The sequence below is a fragment of the Atta cephalotes genome (genome assembly GCF_000143395.1).
Source record: "Atta cephalotes unplaced genomic scaffold scaffold00032, whole genome shotgun sequence".
NCBI classification, from domain to species: domain Eukaryota; kingdom Metazoa; phylum Arthropoda; class Insecta; order Hymenoptera; family Formicidae; genus Atta; species Atta cephalotes.
Genome location: NW_012130096.1, coordinates 3,589,741 through 3,610,880, shown reverse-complemented (window position 1 = coordinate 3,610,880; position 21,140 = coordinate 3,589,741). Strand labels below are relative to the sequence as shown.

The 21,140-nt window shown below is 32.1% G+C and overlaps 4 protein-coding genes across 4 annotated transcripts; 3 read left to right on the top strand and 1 right to left on the bottom strand.

Moving 5' to 3' along the window:
- The first annotated feature begins 2,540 nt into the window (after positions 1-2,540).
- On the top strand, positions 2,541-4,995 carry LOC105621250 (polyadenylate-binding protein-interacting protein 1-like). The gene is made up of 8 exons (XM_012202720.1): positions 2,541-2,694; positions 2,775-2,950; positions 3,023-3,214; positions 3,307-3,498; positions 3,658-3,785; positions 3,856-4,081; positions 4,157-4,554; positions 4,908-4,995. Exons 1-8 carry the CDS (start codon positions 2,541-2,543, stop codon positions 4,993-4,995), a joined length of 1,554 nt encoding a protein of 517 aa, XP_012058110.1.
- Positions 4,996-8,454: 3,459 nt separating this feature from the next.
- LOC105621249 (neurogenic locus notch homolog protein 1) lies at positions 8,455-11,568 on the top strand. The gene is made up of 6 exons (XM_012202719.1): positions 8,455-8,554; positions 8,649-8,777; positions 9,448-9,621; positions 10,157-10,410; positions 10,552-10,774; positions 11,198-11,568. The coding sequence occupies exons 1-6, from the start codon at positions 8,455-8,457 to the stop codon at positions 11,566-11,568; spliced, it is 1,251 nt and encodes a 416-aa protein (XP_012058109.1).
- A 1,447-nt stretch (positions 11,569-13,015) lies between these two features.
- Positions 13,016-15,299, bottom strand: LOC105621248 (D-glucuronyl C5-epimerase). Its single transcript, XM_012202718.1, has 5 exons — positions 15,168-15,299; positions 14,942-15,070; positions 14,101-14,814; positions 13,841-14,028; positions 13,016-13,547 (listed from the first exon to the last, which is right to left on the bottom strand). The coding sequence occupies exons 1-5, from the start codon at positions 15,297-15,299 to the stop codon at positions 13,016-13,018; spliced, it is 1,695 nt and encodes a 564-aa protein (XP_012058108.1).
- Positions 15,300-18,110: 2,811 nt separating this feature from the next.
- Positions 18,111-20,421, top strand: LOC105621247 (WD repeat-containing protein 74). The gene is made up of 7 exons (XM_012202717.1): positions 18,111-18,165; positions 18,261-18,411; positions 18,707-18,802; positions 19,451-19,754; positions 19,855-19,952; positions 20,056-20,257; positions 20,335-20,421. Exons 1-7 carry the CDS (start codon positions 18,111-18,113, stop codon positions 20,419-20,421), a joined length of 993 nt encoding a protein of 330 aa, XP_012058107.1.
- Positions 20,422-21,140: the final 719 nt, after the last annotated feature.

Genomic DNA, 21,140 nt, shown 5'->3' with positions numbered 1-21,140 from the left:
TAGTACGTATACAATAAATAATAATTTATTTCGTTAGTAGTAGTATATATATATATATATATATATATATATATATATATATATATATATATCAAGATTTAAAAATCATGATGTATATCAAAATTAGAATCCTAAAATTAGAAGACTATCTGTAGAAAAAATGGCGGAACCAATCAGAAATCGGAACAGCGGTTATGCTTCTCTGTTATATCTAGAGGTTTGTTCGCGTCGCATATTCCAGTATGCTTCTGTCATAGCTGTTTCTCACTCCAATGCCTTCATTAGAGTGAGTAGGAACTATGGCATGTTGGAGAATGCGACGCGAACAAACTTTACAATTCTAGGTGAGAGCAGTGTGTTAGGCCAGATTCATACCTTGATGGAAAAGCGGAAATCAATCGGAACTCAGTAGTAGGCGGTACATTTCGCTTGTTGGGGATCAATTCTGTATCTTAAAACGAGGTGAAAATTACAAAAGTGAGCAACTTTATTAGGTGTTGAAATTATCAGTATTTTAGTAAATTCATTTGCATGGTTTACAGTGGGCAGTAATAGTAGTTGATTAAGGAGTAGGCGTAGAAATTGACCAATCATAGTCGATTATTCTTCTCACATTCAACTGTGATTGATCAATTTGTTACTCTTACAACCTCATCTATTACTGCTACTACCATTGTAGATCACGCAGTTCACTTTTGTAATTTTCACTCGTTTCAAGATACAGAATCCCCTGCTTCTGTCTTTCCGCGAGTTCTGATTGGCTTTCGCTTTTCCGCTTTCCATTTTTCCATCAAGGTGTGAATCCTGCCAGTGTTGTTAGACACATTAGACGGGCCGAGTTTCAGACGCATGCGCGTCCAAAATAGCTTCAGTAATGTACCGATCATTAGTAAATAGGAGATCATTAGTCGCTTAGGGTTGAAAATGTTGAAAATTTTAATATATTTTACATATTTTATATACGTATACATATATATAATATATATATGTATTTCTATATATGTATACCTATGTAAAATATATTAAAATTTTCAACATTTTTGAAAAACTTTTACATAGGCGATTAATAATCTCTTATTTATTAGTGACATAGTACGTTACTGAAGCTACATTGGACGCGCATGCGTCCCTGAAACCCGGCCCGTCTAACAACACTGGGTGAGGGCGATGAGGCTGCGCTGAACTGTTCTGGATTCTGGACTGCGTGAAATGCGTAGCCGATGCGGCTCACGTTTGTGATGCCTGTGTATAACCGGCCTTCACAACTTCCGGATTCCTTGCATATTCTCGCCAGCTAAAGGTGACAGACTGTCTGAATTGCGTTATCTGTTCGTGATTCAACGAGGACTGCTGATCTGTGAACTGATATTCCAAAGGTATCTTATTTGTCGCGATGCAATCGATGCGATGTCGCAGAATGATTGTGCTTGTTAACGATAATCGTGTCACAATATCTTTCGTAATAAGAATACGGCATTGCCTCGACTTGTCATTATTCTTTTGATAAACAGGAATTTTGATAAGTGCCATTAACACAGTGTGAAGCACTGTTGCAGATGAATTTCTTCGCTTATCTGATGTATCTATATTCACGTTTATTATCGCAGTCCAAATTAATTCTCACAAATGAGCAAAAATCAAGTATATTTTGTCTTTAATGTCTAATTAGCAAGTCTAATAAGAATTAAAGAATCCTAAAATCAAAAGAACTTATAAAGATTCTAATAAAAGTAATCTATAAAGTCTTTTTTCCTGAACTAGATAGCATTTGAATGTTCTTCTCGCTTTTGTTGAATATTAAATGTCTATTTCACTTCAATTCCAAAAATGTATATTAGTTCAGTTATAGGAAGAATATATTGAGTCCAATTTAACATAACACTGAAAAATTTGGGACTAATCATCTGAGATATTTTTGTACTCCAGCGAAAATGTGAATTACAAAATATCGTTTCGTGTAAAATATATATTTTATATATTCCTTTTCTTGTTTAATAATAATTATTCTTCGTGAAGCTTTTAAATATACAATTTTGTAGAAAATTCACAAAAAAAAGCAATTTTTTAGAAATATTGTTATAACAATTTAAGTAATATATATAAGTGAAATATTCCAACAATATTGTTCTATTTTACCTAGGAAATTACTTAATGTGCAATCATTTAATATTTGATTATTTTTCTCAGAAAATTATGATTAAGTCTATATTCATAATATTATTATATATACTTGTGTACAACAACTTTAAAGTGTATCTATACAGAATCCAAAATTCAAATTTATTAAACTTTTTTATTTTTTCTGTATCTTTTTTTTATAAAAAATATGTGTTTATATAATATATACATATATATACATATATATACATATATATTAAAATTGTGTGTGTGTGTATGTGTGTGTGTATGTGTGTGTGATAAAAAAATACAGTATGTTTGATAAGAACATTATTGAGATTGTAAAAGATGTTGAGTTTTAAAACTAGTTTACTGAATCTAAATTTTACTTGTTCTTGATTGACAATTTGTTCGCATAGAAAATGGACTCTTTTAAAGGAGACAAGAAAACTGGCAAGGATGAGGAAATTATGAAACAAGGTATAGGACGTGGACATCGTGTTTGGTCACAATTGGACTCATGCGGGGGACTCAGGCGACCATACAGTGTATCATCTGCTAGTCAATCCAGTATAAGTTAGCATTATTTTAATTGCAACAAAATTAAGAGCTTGTTGACTATCAAGTTTAAAATAAAACTACTTATTTGTACATAGAATCCGACTTTTCGTCATCTACAGCGACGACACAGCATAATCAGGAAGAGAAGAAATTTGCGCTATCGCCACAGGCAGCAGAGTTTATTCCAAAATCCATGCTACCTCAGGTTTTTAAGTCGCAGTCTCCTTTGGTGCAGTCTTCTCCAGCAGAGCCTAATGTGTATCTGCCTCCTGTAAGTTATTTATTTTGGATCTTAAAGCATATCAACATTCTGTTATTTTGATTCTGAATAATTTGCTGTTAGCAACTTACTCTCCAATATCCAAAGCGTTCCATACAAGACAGGATTAGATTAGCTCGTGAAATACCATCAAATGTATCTGTACCTCCGTCATTTGCGGATGATAGTACTCTAGGAGACATTTTGGAACAGCAATGCAATATACAAGACACAGACGTAGGAAATTATAATAATTATGGATATGATCAAGATGATGTAAGTAAAATAGCAAGATAAAAGCCTGATTTCTTTTCATTAAGAAATTGCTTATATGCAATATTTATATGTATCAATAATATTTTAATTAGAAAGAGAAGCAACAAAATGAAAAGGAAGAAGCTTATAACTTAGAAACTTATGACCATCTCAATAAAATTATCAACATTTTAATTATGAATCCCGCCGAGTTCACCAATCTAGTTCCACCATTTATGGACAAGCTTAGGTTGAGTGGAAATATGCGTTGCTTGCAGTTGGTTATTACAACCATAATCGAATGGGTATAAAAATTCCTTTTTTTCCCCGAATACGTATTCGGGATAACATTTTTGCGCAAGACGCATTTTATTCGTAAACAATGTTCAGTATTTATCTGATAAAAATTACGTAGAATACTATATAATTCGCACATTACATTACTGACATTATATTATTTTCAGTCTATAGCGGAAAGTAATTTTCGATATAATGGAGCCCGGTTATGTAAATATTTTGACACCAGCTTAGAAGATTCCAAAGAGATGTATATGTTTTCCAAAGAGCTGTTCAGGGATTTGTTGTGTTTCCAGTAAGTTCAGGGGCATTTCATGTAATTGGAAATATACGATTTATATACATTGATGATATTTTTATGTTAGATGTAAATTGGAGACCAGATTACTCGAATCTGAATGGCTTAATCAACCCGAAGAGCAACGGGATCAACGGAAATGCAATGGACTGATATTGTTTTTAGCAGAGTTGGTCGCTCAGATGGATGAGTCTTACGCTTTCACTTTAGGAGAACTGTTGGTATTGTTTATTACTAGGGTACTGCAAAGACCAGCGTCAAGTTCTGTTAAATATATATGCCAAGCGCTCAAAGTAAGTCGCAAATAATAGTGACGATAATTCAATTTTTATCTACATTCTAATGTATGCATTTGATGTAATGCGTAGCTGGCGGGTCACGTGTTGGAGAAAGATAAAAGCAGGAGTAAAGACATGGAGAATATGATGCGGGCACTAACGGAACTCGTGAATAATGGGCAAGTTGATACGCATGTAGGAAATATGGTAAACAGTGTTCACGAATTACGAAAGGATTGGGGTAGAAGCGCGCCCAATTGTGATTCATCTGGGTCGAGTCATGTGTTATTTAATGATGTGCAGCGACAATCTGATCAATTGGGTGCGTCTAATTATCATTCATCTGAATCGTTGAAAATACAGCATCAAGTACCGGAGAAAATACATTTTAACCAACCAGTGATGTACGGTCCTGACGGTTCGATTTTGTCTGCGGAGGAAAGCGAATTTCTTGAGCAGCACGCAAAAGCTGATTTAGACGATCAAGAGTATGTTGAACTTCATATCATACATTTGCTACAACAATGATATAAAAAATTCTTTAAAACAACATTTCTCTATAATTTTTTCTATTTTCTCTATATACATACGCAATCAATTATTTCATCACAATTACATTTTAAAATTAATACAAAATTTTAATTTTAAAATTTAATTCATTACATTAAACATTAAATTCATTTTCTAAAAAACTTTATTTCTTAAATTGTGTTGTAAATAAGTAATATTTTAATTTCTTTCATATTATTAAAATAATAAAAGAGAGATAATTAAAAGGTACCATTCAATAAAAATATTTGTTTAAGAAATTTATGTACTAATATTATTGTGTAATTTACAGGACATCTGAAGAAGAACCTGATGATAATTATGACGATGAAATTGCGACTGCTTACGAAGAGTTCTTAAGAGACGCAAAGTGCAAATAAAATTCAAACAATGAATATAATCTCACACAAATACATTGACAAAACGAGTAACTTGGTAATAATTGTCAAATGTTAAGTGAAATTCAATCAAATTTAATTAATATAACAACGTAATTAAATATATAACTATATATTATATAAATATATATATGTGCAGAGAGAAACCTGTATATATAATATAATTTTGTTTTCCTACATATTTAATAAGTATTACCAAACATAATATGACATAATATAACCAACTATTTGTTAATATTAAATATTTAAAAAGTAAAATTATTTTATATTGGTATTTGGTTATATTGGTTAGCCAAATATCTGATTGAAATTATTTCATTTAATATTTGGTAACTATTATCGAACTCTTTTTTCAGTGCAAAATTATACTCTAGCTCAAGCATCTCATTTATAAAATACGAATATCTCTTATTTGAAAGTTTATGATTTTCAAAAAGATAAAGATTTGATTACATGACATTAACATGATACTCTGTATCACGAAAAGTAGGACAAGATACTGGCATCGATGAAAAAGAAATGCCAAACACACGATTAAATTCATAAAGATCCGCCATGTACATAAATAGTAATATCGATGTATATGTAGCGTGCAGAGTGGTTCACTTTGAAATGGAATGCTTGAATAAATTCATTTCATTAGACGCGAAAGAAAATGTTAAGGGCGAAACTTATATATTAGATATGGGAAAAAGTTCGTGGCGTTTTTCTCGTTACATCTAACGGGAAAAACGCCACGAAATTTGAAAAAAAAAAACATAAGGAAGTTCTTCTCAAAATCGTAGTTTGTGTTTCAGGGCATATGTATCTTTTCCTTTCATATCTTTAGCAAATATTTTAAAATGTAAAATTTTATTTAATTTTATTTAATAATCAATAAAAACTAGAATATTAAAAACGGTTAAAAGCTAAATTTAAAGAAGTTTTATTCAAATCTTCTGTTTCTGACGATCGACTCTGTACATAGATACGTGTTCTATATGGCAAATATATGTGTATTTTGCATTTATTTAAAGTTTTAAGCGTATGTGTATTTGTACGAAAAGTTTCCTAAATATATAACACGAGTTTTATATAACTAGTATAGTTAAAAAGCGTACAATGCCAATTTATCAATTCCATTCCATCTTCTTAACACAGACAGTTTCTAAAATAAGTATATTCTAAAATAATTATGTTTTATATGTAAATAAAATTGATTTTTTATTTGCAACTAGCGAAAGCGATTCTATAGACCGATTTCTGAAATAAATTCGCATTTACCGAATCGATGAATTTTACGTTAAATACACACAAATAGTTTTCAATGCAGATCTTTAAATATATATTAAATTATTACGTTCCTCATCTCGAGATTGCTGATTGCAACATCAAATTATGCGTTCTATTCACAGAAACGATAACAAAACGGGAATGTGTGACCATTCGGGCAATGTGGTACTGGAGATTACCATTTTATTTACGCGAATGTATTTACGCGACACAATTTGCATTTCTACCTTTTTTTTTTATTTTGTCGACATTTTTGTTCTAGATTAGCATATAACGCGGATATGAAGAAGCACGGGGAGAGAGAGAGTGTATGACGCGATATATAAAAACGGTGATCCACAGTTGAACGACAAGCCGATACCGGATTTACTTCGACTACGCTGCAGCAGCGGGATTAAGCGTATCAGAACGTGTGCGTTCGCGGAGATCCATTTTTGGCGCGAAAGGGTTCCCTCGTCACGGAACTCCGCGCACCGAAGCTGCAGCTGCGATTACTCATACCTGTTTTGACCGACGCATTGTACTATGCACGCGAATATGGAATATCATTATAGCCGGGCAATTCTAGGTCGGGATGGACGGATAATTGTGTGCGTGTTCCAATCGCGCTGCGCCGCAGCTCAGGCTATGGGAAAATCATCGCGTTCGCACGTAATGCTCATCAATTACGAAAAAAAAGGAAGCGAAAAAAACAACGGATATAAAATACGTAGGCGAAATTTATCGAATACCTTGAAGAATAATCAGGGCCGTGTGTGGGCGAAATTCGAAGGGGGGACTCTGAAGGTCGCAGATAGTGGGGCCTGGGATCGTCCTCGCGTCATTTACGCGGTCGCAGGTGATCACTGATCGGTTAGTCTTCCTCGCGCCGATCGAGCATCAAGTTGTAAGCAAAGGTGGGCATTATTCAGATAAACTGGGATAAACTTTTTTAAGTGTCTATTCGGATAAAAACTTCATGCATTATTTATTGATCATATTATCTATTATTCAGTGTTATTTACGTTGTTTGTCATGTTTATTGTCTGTTGCTCATTATTTTTTTGTATTATAATGTGGACATAAATAATCCATTTCTACTAATGTAAATTAACTTTATTTGCTCTTTTTTTTTCTATGCTAATGCTCGTTTCTATATAGTTTCTATATAGTTTCTATATAGTTTCAATATAGTTTAATTTTATCTTTGTTCAACTAACTCATCCTTTTCTAGTTCTAAAAATTAAAATAAATGAAGAGCAAGTGAGTTAAGATTAAAGTTAATCCACATTGACAGAAACGCGTATAAAACAAAAAGATAAATCTTTTTCTATTTCTAGAAAAAGATAAAATTAAACCAAGATTAAAGTTAATTCATATTGATGGAAATAAACACTGACAATTTAAGCAAAAATATTCACTACTCATTCTTCGGAGCCTTTTTCTAATTTAAGTTATTGGGATGATCTTCTCTTACAAAAAAATTTAATTCTACAAGATAACGATTAATTACTTATTCTAAGTATTAAAAACAGTTATACACACTGTAATGCTCAAAATAATTAATTACTACATTCCAGTATTAAATTGGATTTATCCATCTTTCGTTGCATGAAAGCGAATCATTTCGTTAAATTGAAAAGATAGGTCTCGTTTTAACTTGAATTTGCTAGATTTGCATCATCAAAAAAAATCATAAGAATAATGTTTTCTTCCCGCATTAACGCTTATCATTATGCGAATCGTCTTGTAATTTAAGTAATTGGGACGATTATATCATCTATATTTACAAGAAAGTCATTTTGTTCAACTTAAATAAAAAAGGAAAATCTTTTAAGTTGAATTTGCGCAGAACTTGGTTTGCATTGAAGAATAATCATAGCAAAAGAATAGTGTTTTCTTCTCGCCTTGAGAATTCAAGCAAAAATCTTCATCACGCGAGTCGCCTTTTTTAATTCAAGTTAGTTGGAATAATTTTTTACTCATCTTTAATTTCAAGAAAGCAAATTGTTTTATTTATAATGATTTATAAATCGAAAAGAAAAGTGTTGTTTTAATTGAAAGAATTGCGCAAAACTTGATTTACAACATCAGAGAAGAATCATCGCGAGAATAGCATTCTCTTTCCACAAATGTCATTTCAAGTGGAATTTCATCTCTTTCGGCAGATAAATTTGGAACAGTGGCAAAATGTACACGCAAGCCGCAACCTTGCTTCTGTTCCTCTTCATCACGTTGGTGAACGGCAGTCACTATGTCCAATATGTTCAGTCGCGAACAAGTACGTCCGGTAAGTTCTGCTTAATTCTTCAGTAATCTTTGTTATAAGTAGTTATGCAAAACCGAAGCGTCCCTGCTGAATCATCCGACTCTTCATCTCGTAGGCGGTTGCGACAGCTACACGTGCGGCGTCAACGCGAGATGCACGATGAGCTTGGGACGGCCAGTGTGCTCGTGTTTGAATCTTCATATGGGAGACCCGCTCGCACAGTGCGTGCGAGTCGAATGTCTAAGTGAGTACAAATGCGATCAACGTGCGAACCGCGAGCATTATATAATCCCTGGAAAAGTAAACTCTTGTTAGTTAAGTCGTAGTAATTATACCGCGTATAAACTCAAGTTTATACACCGCTAGCCAATCAAAAAAAATGCAACAAACAAAATGGAAAAAACAGAAAAAATCATATTGATTTGTAGGATGAGTAGATCATGAAAATGAACTATATACTTAACTATACGGAAAATAAATGTATTAACGGTATTAACTGATAATCTAATTGCTAAATGATCTTGTTAATTTATTGACACGCAGTAGAAAAATTTGTGTTAAATTTAATACATTTCATTAAAAATGTATCTACTAAATATTTGTGTTAATTTGACACAAGATGAATGTTAGTAAAACAATGAAACAAATCACATATCTCTTATTTTAATAAAGTGTTATTTGTTTCATTAATACTATCATTGAATTAATAAATTTATTTTCAATTAGATTGTTATTGTTTGTTATTGCTATTGATATTCGTTTTTTTTATGTTATCATAAAAATATTACTACCCTTTAAATTTCATATATTCATAAATAATATCTGCCTTAAATATTTTCTCATATGTTTTCTGGTGTTGCCATTTGAAAGGTGTATCAATCGGCATGTTATTTAACATCCTCATCACGTTTCAGTCAACGACGACTGTCCATACAACAAAGTGTGTACGAACAACAGGTGTGTCGACCCTTGCGTAGGTCTGTGTGGAATAAACGCGAACTGTTTGACCAGAAATCATATAGGTACCTGCGAATGTATATCAGGATACGTCGGAGATCCGTTCTCGAGTTGTCAAATCGCCGATCCTCGTATGTAGAACTTTAATTTAAAATTTTTCTTTAATTTAAAATATGAATATCTATAAAAAAACATTATACAAAAATATTTTAAGATTTTTCTAATGTGTGTGTTTCTATTTTTTAAATTTTATGTCTTTTAAAAATATTCGTTTCTATTCTTTTCTTTCTCTCTTCCTTTGATTTAAAGAATTTAATTTAATATAAATATAATAATAATTAAATTTAATATTAATAATCTGTTTGTCTGCACTTCATTCGTACAAATAAATTCGTGTCTAGTTCCAACTATTAACTCTCTATATTATAAGCTGTAATATTGATAAATACTTATAAGATTGATAGAAACTAATGAGCCTCTATTATCTATTCGGTTTCTGTCTTGTTGTTTTCACCTGTTCGGATAAACAGAATTTGACTGTAATAAATAGTAATTCACAATAACATTTAATAAAGATAATAACTCATAAGAGAGTGCACTTTTTTCTATTTTTTTTTGAGAACGTTATAAGTTATTCAAAAATCAAAGATATTCACTGTAATATAGAAGCCGCTTGTAAACCGAGTCCATGCGGAGTGAATACCCAATGCGAGGTAATCAATGAAGTGCCAGTCTGCACGTGTCTACCGGGTTACAGAGGTTCACCCTTAACTGGATGTCGTCACGAGTGTGAGAGCGACATCGATTGTCCTCATCATCTCGCGTGCTCATCATCATACAAATGTGAGAACCCATGCAAGTGCGGAGAGAACGCGGAGTGCCAAGTCATCAATCATCAAGCGAAGTGCACCTGCCCGAAAGTAAGACGCCTCCGCTTTATTCATAGAGAATTACAATATTTCTATCAAAGACTATAAGTCTGACTAAGCATCCTCGATGACGAATGAAATCAAATGAAACGGAATGGACGTGTGGGATCGATCCGCTTCTTGTTGTTCCAGACATGGACGGGAAACCCATTTGTCGCATGCCGACCGGAGTGCACCACCCACTCTGAATGCCCATCGAATAAACCCGCTTGCCTCTATCAGAAATGCGTGAATCCTTGCGATGGCGTGTGCGGCGTTCATGCCGACTGCAACCTACGCGGTATCACTCCCGTTTGCAGTTGCCCAAAACATATGACCGGTAATCCTTTCGTCAGCTGTAGACTGTTTGAACCACGTAAGTAATCCTTACAAAATCCAATTCAATACTGAAAGGTAATAATTAATTATTTATTTTGAATATTAAAAGCATTGTGCACTTAAAATATAATTAATCATTACCTTCCAGTATTAAAGTTCAATAAAGGCAATATCCGTATCAAATTAGAGATTAAAATTGAGATTGAATTTAATTAATCAGAAAAAAGAAAATCAAATACAAAACAATATCAAGTTTAATAAATTTTTGATTAATCTAATTCGGTCTTAATCTATTCTGATACGGGCTTATAATCATTGTTATTATAATTAACTAGAATTGTATTCTTCTCTACCATATCAGTTCTTCTACCATCAATTCTTTATCACTGACGAACTCAAAAAAACGAGGAAGAAGAAGAGAAAATAATTGTCTCAAAATCAATGTATCTCCATTTTCCAGGCGATCTCTGCGAGCCAAATCCCTGCGGTATTAATGCAATTTGTACGCCGGGTCACGACAATACCGGGAAGGAGAGGCCGGTATGCACGTGTCCCACCGGCTACATTGGCAACGCCTTAACGAGCTGTCAGCGCGGGGAGTGCTTCACCGACAGTGAATGCCTCGACAATCGGGCATGTATCGATTTCACGTGCAAGAACCCGTGTACCGGCCACGAATGCGGCCCGAGCGCCGAGTGCACGCCCCGACGTCATATCGCGGTCTGTACGTGCCCGCAGGGCACCAGAGGCGACGCCCTGTACACCTGTAACCCGATCGAGAGTAAATCGGTGTACAATTACGGCCGCGCCTACCGTTACCGCTACTACTAGTCACACAAAACGATACCACGATTCCACGTTTAAAATACTCAATTTTAATACCGTAACTTCTATTCCAATTTTATATTCGGTCGTACTTTTGCGAAGAATTGAATAAAAAGAAGTTAACCGCCTATTCCTTACGCAGGTCGTATAACAGAGTAATAATATATGTATATTTTTCGTAACGCGTGCGCTACGCAGATAATATGTCTTCCAATTCGTGTCCACCATAAAATAGATCTCACACAAAGTGTTCTATATGTTTTATAAGCTGCCGCTGGTCGCAAATCTAGTTTCGATCTTTAATAAAAACATTCCTTATTAAGAAAGCATAATAATTTATGCTGCAGAATTAAGATCTCTAGATGATGAATTTTTTTCCCATTTCAGTTTCAAATGCTACGTTCTGTTACATTCTTAATAGATTTTATAAGAATCATACATATTTTTAATATGTAAATTTTATACATCACATAACAAAGAGAAAATGAGAACTCAATGCAACGTTGTAATATATTACTTACAAAAGTCTGAATTACATTATCTGATTAAACAATAATTTTTATTGAATAATTTAACATTATATCCCATAAAGTGTGCAAGTCCATAGTTATAAAACTAGTTGAGAAAATTTACGAAAAATCACTTGCCGCTATTAAAAAATAAATGATTACAATCTTCTCTTACGTATTATTTATAATTATATAATATGACTTACGAAAGAATATCACGCTACATGTTAATTATCATAATTATTGGCAGCACCGTTATGCGAAATTTACTAATTTTAAAACGGACATTGTCCGCTTCAATGTCCGAGTGTTCAGAGGGGTTCTTCAGAAATATTTTATTTACAAATATATGCAGGATGATTTTTAATTATATATGTATATCAATATTTGCTATTAATCCAACATTTATTGTATATATTTCATATTTTTTAAATTAAAATATTTTTCTAGACTTCTAATAAGTATAATAAATATAAGTATAAATATTATATATTATATCAAATAAATAAATAGAATGAATAATTATTATTACATTTATATGAATTATACATAAAAAATAATTATAATATAAATATATAAAAAATGTGTATAAGAAATATTGTATATCGACATATAATTAAAAATCATCTCGTGTATTAAGGACACATCTCCTATTCTTATAGTTATGCCATATTTCTGTAGTATTAACAGAGATAATATTAACAAATTGTAATTTTAATATCATACACGCTCGCAGTTTTTCGCTTATTCTATTCACGTGTGATAACTACGACTCTGTGATTGATATAAAATAAAAATTATATTTTATACGAGGGAATATTTAATCTGTAATATAAAAAATAAGATAATGAAAATAATTTATTAAAATAATTTGATAAGATAAAAAATAATTTAAATAAATAAATATAAAAAATACAAAGGAGATGGAATATTTTCTAAAGTGATTAATTATGCGCCGCTCTTTTACCATTCATGTAACCGATCCATCTCTCCGCGGTCGTGATAAAAATAGGATCGTTGTCGATAGAATTGAGAAGAAGAAGTTGATTAATGTGAGTAGAATGGTAATCCCATCTAGCTAAATTCGGTGCTGTCTTTAATGTAAAATGACGCAAATCGTACGTAGTACCTGAACCGGTATCGTATAACGTTAACATATTTTTTAACGATATCATACCCTGATTAAAAAGTCTGGTCGCTTCCTCCGCGTCCTTACCTACCGCTATGCTCTTCAAATCGTAGAGACCGATAAGCGAATAAATAAAACCATTGAGTATGAAAGATGAAGGGGTAGTAGGATACTCTTCGTACCAGACATATTTGCTTAGAAATAGCGCAGCTACCCCTCCTTTAGCGGATGTCAGTCTGAAAGGTCGTAGGCCTCTGATAGCGGCCTGTAAGTATTTTGCCTCTCCAGAATGATAATATGCTCGTGCTAACACTGATATCGCGTGACCCTGTCCCATACTAGAATACCTGTAACATATTTTTCTTTTGTGAAAGCCAATTCTACTCTTAATCCTTCTTCAATAACCGAGTATGGAATCTTAAACAGTAACAATTTTTCAAGTTTGTGCGAATTTCATTATAAAACACTATCCTTCATACACCAAAACATTATCCTTCACACCAAAGAGTTTTGCATAGATATCTCGTTTTTGCATTTTTAGCAAGAACTTCGTGAAACACGATAGTGAAAAGATAACAAATTATATAGAAGGTTAATTTCACAGTTACATGTATATATGTAAAAATATGTTGAGTGATACCATCCAGGCTCGAGAATGGCCATTCCAGACGCTACTTTTCTCCTGACAGGATTCGGCCAACCACCGGAGGTGATATTCTGATTAGCGACGAACCATCTTGCCGCATCATAAAATTGTTCCATATGTTCGCTAGTAGATAATGTCATATTGTCAATCATACCGGAGCCGTACAAAGTAATCTTAACTACCTAAAATGAGTGTGGTTACATTACAAATTTTCCATGATACAATTATAAAATTATCGTTCGAATGATGCTTACCTTTAACTTAGACCGAGGTATTTTCTTCCTACTTTTATCATTCAAATAAAGACCTTTTTGTAAGTCAACTACAAGATCTCTAGTAAGACGTTTCCATTGATGATTAGCTTGTCCGATTCCGTAATGCACATGATTATTATAATTATACAAAACTACGTTATTAGTGACATAGTGAAGATAGTACATTTCTTTCTTCTCCCGTGACTGTAATGCAACCGTGACACTTCCATTGTCTTTAATATTAAGATCCCATTTCAATACAAAGTCCAATACGTGATCCAGCTTCAAAGAAATCCCAGAAGTGCTCGTTTCCGGAGTAGCGAATTTCAGGACGTAACTATTAGCTTGCTTGTCGTAGATTCTGTTCATAACCGATCCTTGAGGAACGTTCCAATTCTGTTTAACTTTATCGGAATCCTCAATGATCTTTCTGTGTGGCTCGGGCTCGGTTAGATTTTTACTGTAATGCGATAATCCAAATTGAGCAATTTGTGTGGGATAATAATATCCCTGGCTCTCCCATTGCGTCGATATCGGTACACCGTCGGTGCCGCTGATACACTTAACTCTATCCCTGACTTCGACATTGTAATTTTCAAAAGTCATAAATACACCTCGGGGATCATACTTTCCCTTGGGATTTACAATCTTTGAGTAACTATGCAGCCATTCGAATCTCTCCAGACCATCATAAGTAGCCAATTTTCCATAAATCTAAAACATTGCATGTACAAGTTATCGTAATATATTTATAACATAAATTATATATAACAAACATTTATTGATTTATAATATAATTTATTTAATTTAACGCTAATCAATTCGCATGAACTTAACTGACCTCAAAATATTTATGGATAAATGAAAATGGTATATACACTTCGTCGCCTTCTTTTCGACATCCTATAGAGTAATCGCCATTTATATGACAATCTATCTCTTGGTATCCCGATTCTGTATTTATACGATCCTATATTAAAACATATAAAAATATGTACTATGACGAGCTAATGTAGATTAATACGTTAAAATCCGCTCTCACTGTTATGTCATAAATTTTGCCTTACCTTATGATATTTTGTCTTCCAGTCTGTATGGAACAACAGGGTTCCACAATTATTCCACGACGCAAGTAGAAAGCTCACTGTTGCGACAACCAAAACAAGCAAGGTTGTTTTAAAGTTCAGTCGCATCATCATATAAAACCTGTTGATATCAATTGTATCTTATTTCTCCGCAAACAATAATGTACATCACGTAAGTATTCTAACTAAATCTTACAGATAAGCTAGACAAACGTTGTTATCGAAAATAACAAATAAAATTATGATAACTTTGCGATTATCTAAATCGCCAATGGAACTTACGCGACACGGATGTCACGAGCAGTTCGTCATCTTATAATTTCATCTCCAGAGAGCTTTTAAGATTCCAATCGTCCCATCTTTCCCAGAGATTATTTTTCCAAACATGTTGATATTAATCAACTATCATCTACCGACACTGAAATTTCAAACGATACAGTAATCATCCTTTCGGATGTCCAAAGCTCGTTTCAAATTTCGAGTTGCCGTCAATTTATAGAACCTCTTGGTAGCTAAGCCACCTCCCTGCAGATGCACCTCCGGAGCATGGAGTGTGGCGCATGGAAACATTTCCTCGCGGCCGTCATCGCATGGAAATCGAATTACTGCAAAATTACATTAGCAATTACCCATTTTGCTACAATGATGATAGGCGACCAATTTTACATGTACAATATTTGAAAGAACATTATTATATTTACAACCCAGATAACATTTATGCTACATAAGATGTCTAAAAAATATCTTTTAGATATCTTATGAAACATGTTATCTGGGAAGACACACATAATACATGAAAAAAAAATGAATGTTCCTACTAAATTTGATGATAAATGAGTTTTTTAGAAGACAAACTGAACAATTCTATGAAATAAAAAGTAGATAGAATTAAATAGATGTAAACTAGTTGTAGATGTGAACTACAAAAACTGAGAAATTTAGTGAGAAATTTAAAAAGTGAAGTCGATGGAATGAGTCATTCAAAAAGCAAACTTATCAATTCTAATGTATAAAACAAAAAACAGATTGAATCAAAAGATTGTGAATCATTTCATACCTTGATGCAAAAATGAAGAAATTTAAGAAGCAAAAAATAGAGTCAATCAAATGAGTCTTTCAGAAGGTAAATTGATCAATTCTATAAAACAAAAAAAATTGAACTTAGTTGTATAAAAACTAAGATATTTACAAAAAGTAGCGTCAATCGATTTGGTTTTTTTAAGAAGCTCAAAGAACGGCGTATATTTTTGTGACCTCGATCTAACTATGACTAATTTAACGATGATTAATTCAACCAGAATTGTTCAGGATATAATTCCTCTAACTATATAAATATTAATTATCTTTATAATCTATATATATATACATATATATATATATTTATATACATTAAACAAAAAATTGATTCTATCCGTGTTAATAAAATAGTATTGATAAGTTAAGCTAATTAAATTAATCGAAATTAGATCGAAGCCACTTTTTGACGTTTTTTCGCAAAGCTTTACACGGGCTCATATCGGGACATTATTCAATAGCAAATTGACGATTACCAGCGATCAAATGAAAATACTTTCTGCAGTTCCATTTAAAAATCTTCGTATATTGTACAAAACGCGTTCCCCTTGCTCGTTCTGCCGTCCGTTCCGTCTTATCGTTGGGACTAGAATGTATATACACCACGATTTGTGGTTACAACATATGATCGAGAATTCCGAACAAGTGGCGTATTCCTAGAACGCGGTGCGCATGCTCGCTCCGTCCTTCCGCTTTTAAATCCTATCGAGGTAACGAGTGTGTGAAGCGGAATGAATTTTCTGTGATTTTTCTTTATATATATATATATATATATATATATATATATATATATGTATGTGCAGCAAATGTAGTTTATGTATCAATATAGTATCTAATGTAGCAAAAAAAGCATAATTTCTGCACATAAATAAAAATTTCTGTATACAATAAAAATTTTTTGAATTTAATTTAAACGGAATTTGGGGAAGTATATATAAAAATCATACTTTCTTGGAAAAAAATAATTCATATATAATTATATTTAATTATACAAAATTGATAAAATTATATATAATTATATGTAAAATTGACATAATTTATATACAATTATATAATAATTATGTATAAAATATCCAAATACAGATGTATTTTTTCTCAAGATTATTGTACGAAATTATATTTTATAGTAAAATTCAATTCAATTCAATTGTTTATATATATAATTAAGCGAATTAATTTTGTCATAAAATTAAATTTTATTATATATATATATATATTTATATATATTTAGATATGATTTATATAAAAATAATATCTATGTATTCTTGCGAAAATTCGACATAAAGAAAGCTTTCTTTGCTGTAAAAATGATTATATAATTTACATATATATAATATTAAAAATGTTTATCTAGATAATTAATGTGTAACTAATAAATAATTATAAATTCCATTTTGCAGTTCAGATACTTTACTAAAGCTATATTTAACATGCGCGAGAAACCAGCGCATGATTCACTTCAAAGTCTCCAAATCGCACATGTCTCCCATTATCTCCCATTTCTTCTTTGAATGCCTTCGGATTTGGATGTTTTTGCCACTTCAGTCATCGTGTCTTGGCATTTTTATATCTTGCGTCTTATAATATTTTGATCTACGTTATTAGTTATATCATCACCAGTGAAGGAGACGAAGCTAAATAAGAGAGAAAGAAGCTCAGAAAGAAGATTTCCCCTTTGGGACGCATTGATGCAGTGGATGTGCGTGCTACGCATGGTAGTAAGTGGCTCCAATATTTCCACGTGTTTCTTAAATCTTCGAGACTCTTCATGAGATACGTGCTCGCATAATACGCGAGTTCATATGAATTTGTGTCGTATTAAAAAAAAAAAAGATCAACGATTCGTTAAACATGAGTCATACGAAGTTCGATATTTTCGTGGGTACAACATCTGGCATGATTAAAGGTAATTTTCCGTAGGTTAATTCTGCGAAATATTTATAGGTTATATATAACCTGCCTATTTATATTTAATTTACATGTGGAAAATGCAAATTGCAGGATTGAAGATCGGACGAGTAAAGAAAGAGAATAAAATAAAAAATTTGCAGAATGTATCCCTTATTACAGAAACTGATAAAGTGACTAGGATGGCATGGGGTGACAATGAACAAAAGATTTTGGTCGCATGCAGTGGTTACAAAGATAACAAGTAAAGCAATCATTTTTACTGAAAAGAAAAATTTCTTCCTTTACTTTTACATTTCCATGAGAATAGATATGATTTTGTATAATAAAAAAAAAATCTAATTTTATGAAAAAATTAATATAATTTTTGCAATATACATCATTTAATTATATAAATAATTGCATTTAATATAATTTCACAATGACACATTAATGTATGTAATTTTACAGTAAAATATTTTATATGATAAAAAATGATTTTAAATGATAAATGATATAATTTGATATGGTGATATAATTGTATGATCCATTTTTTGCAGAGTAAAGATCTTTGATACAGAGAGTGCAGTACTCAAAGATTGGTTTTCTTGTAACATAGGCACAGGTGCTATCAGTGGAGTATCACAATATGGCAGGTAAAATTATCTCGGTGTCAAACAGTGTATTCCACATGCTAGACCATATCAATATTGCCTAGAATCTTCTATAAGCAAGGTTGTAAGTGATTGTGCTTGTAAGAATTGATCAATCATAGTCAAATATTCAACTGTGATTGGTTATTTACTCTGACTTCTTACACTAAGCTTATTCCGCATATTGTAGACAACACAATATATGGATCATTCGGATGGTATTTCCGAATATAGTCCTAACAAAATTGTTGGTATTCATAATCCGTTCTTATTTTAAAACTATCATATATTTAGTCATAAATAATGTTTCAAGGTGCTAATACAGCTCTTGATTGATATTCATAGTCGGTTTTTATTTCAAGATTATTTAAAGTAATATCTTAAGATGCTAATATGACTGGCTTATGACATCTTAAAATTATAAAACGATCTTGAATATAATGGGCCTTCTACAATAAGCTATTAGTCATAAAGCAGAAGCTAAAAATTGACTGTAATTGGTCAATTTTTAGTTTCTGACTTCTAATTTAGAAGGTTCATTCGAATCGATTATGAATACCAGCCTATGATTGGCTTATGACATCTTAAGATTGTACTACAATCTTAAATATAAGAACAGATTACGAACTCCAGACTGTGATTTTATTTCAGTTCTATTTTGACATCGGCCAAAACCGGGGAGGTATGCTTGTGGACTGAGGGAAAAGGAGAGCAATTGATAAAAACCGAACATAACTTGAATAGAATGTGCCACTCGCGTGAGCACACCAACTTGATAGCAACCGGGGGAGAAGAAAATAATAAGTTGAGAGTGTTCGATCTAGAGATGCAAAAACCGATATTCTCTGCAAAGGATCTTCCGCACGACTGGCTGTGCTTATCCAGAAGTATTTCAATATCAGATATTAATTTCTTGCCAGGAAACCTAATAGTCACAGTCGGTAAATATGGAAATGTAAGGAAAGCAATTTTGTTTTTTCTTTGTAAAGTTAATCTTATGCATTATTCGTGGTCATGAAAGTACAATCATTATTGACATATGTAATTTCATAAAGATACATCTGTATGATCCACGTCGCCAAAGACGTCCTACAATTGATATGACGGTACGAGATGAAGCTTGGACTTGCTTGGATATCACGCCGAAAGAAAAGTAAGATTTGTACATTTTGTACATGTATAAAACTATTGTTACTTTAAAGCATCATTTAAGATAAGTATACAAAAATCTATCACAATATCTCATATTGTTAAAGACACATCATAGTGGGCTCAACTAAAGGCAAGCTGAATCTCGTCGATTTAAGACAGCCAGGCACCGTGCTAAACACGTACAAAGGATTTATCGGTGGTGTAACCGGAGTAGCTTGTAGTAAAACAAATCCATACGTCGCCAGCGTCAGCCTCGACAGATATCTGCGGATACACCATATCCATACAAAAGAATGTCTCAAATCCGTAAGTTTTGAGTTTTAATTTTCTGAAATACTACATTCAAAGCAAATGTTTAATTTGTATTATATTTTACATTACAGATTTATTTAACATCGAAATTATCGTCTTTAGTAATGAAATCGGATATCTGTATAGAAATAGGATACGAAGATGGTACAGAAAATTAACCCTCAACTATAGCAATAGATCATTTAAATCCGAAGCAAGCAGTTTTGTACAATCTATACAATCTGTACAAACGATTGATACTAATTATTGATACGATTGATATTCTAAATTGTAAAAAAGCTTTGAATCTTCCTTTGTCAATCGCTAAATAAAGCGAAGGTTCACTTGTTTATTTTAAATAGGGTGCTTCAGAACTTATAAGAAATCCATGGAAGGAATGTTTTCCTCTGATTTTAATGAACTTGAATATGTTGTGTTCTAGAAAAAAATAAGGAACATATTTTTTTTTTAAACAGCCCAATCGCATTTTTACGAGATACACCTTTTGAAGAAAAAAATCAGTTATTATTTTTTGAAGTTATATTTACTTAATAAATATAATATCGTTGAAAGAGATAGAAAGAAATATTTGAAATAAAAATTGAATGAAAATTTTAAGAGTACTTAAAAATTACAATTTTTAAAAAATTTTTTAGTTTTTACTTAAATTTTTTAAAATTATTTTCATGAAGTATGTTTCAAACAATTTTTCAGAACATTTATTTCTATCTCTACAGTTTTGATATTTGCTTTAAAAGAAAACTTTTCAAAGAATCGTTGTACTTCCTAAACGTTCGATTGTTCTCTTATAAAGAAATATGTGTCCTTTATTTTTGTCTAAAAAAGAATTGCTTGTTAGGTGTATATATAATTTTTGCTGTTGCTAGTTAGGATTAAG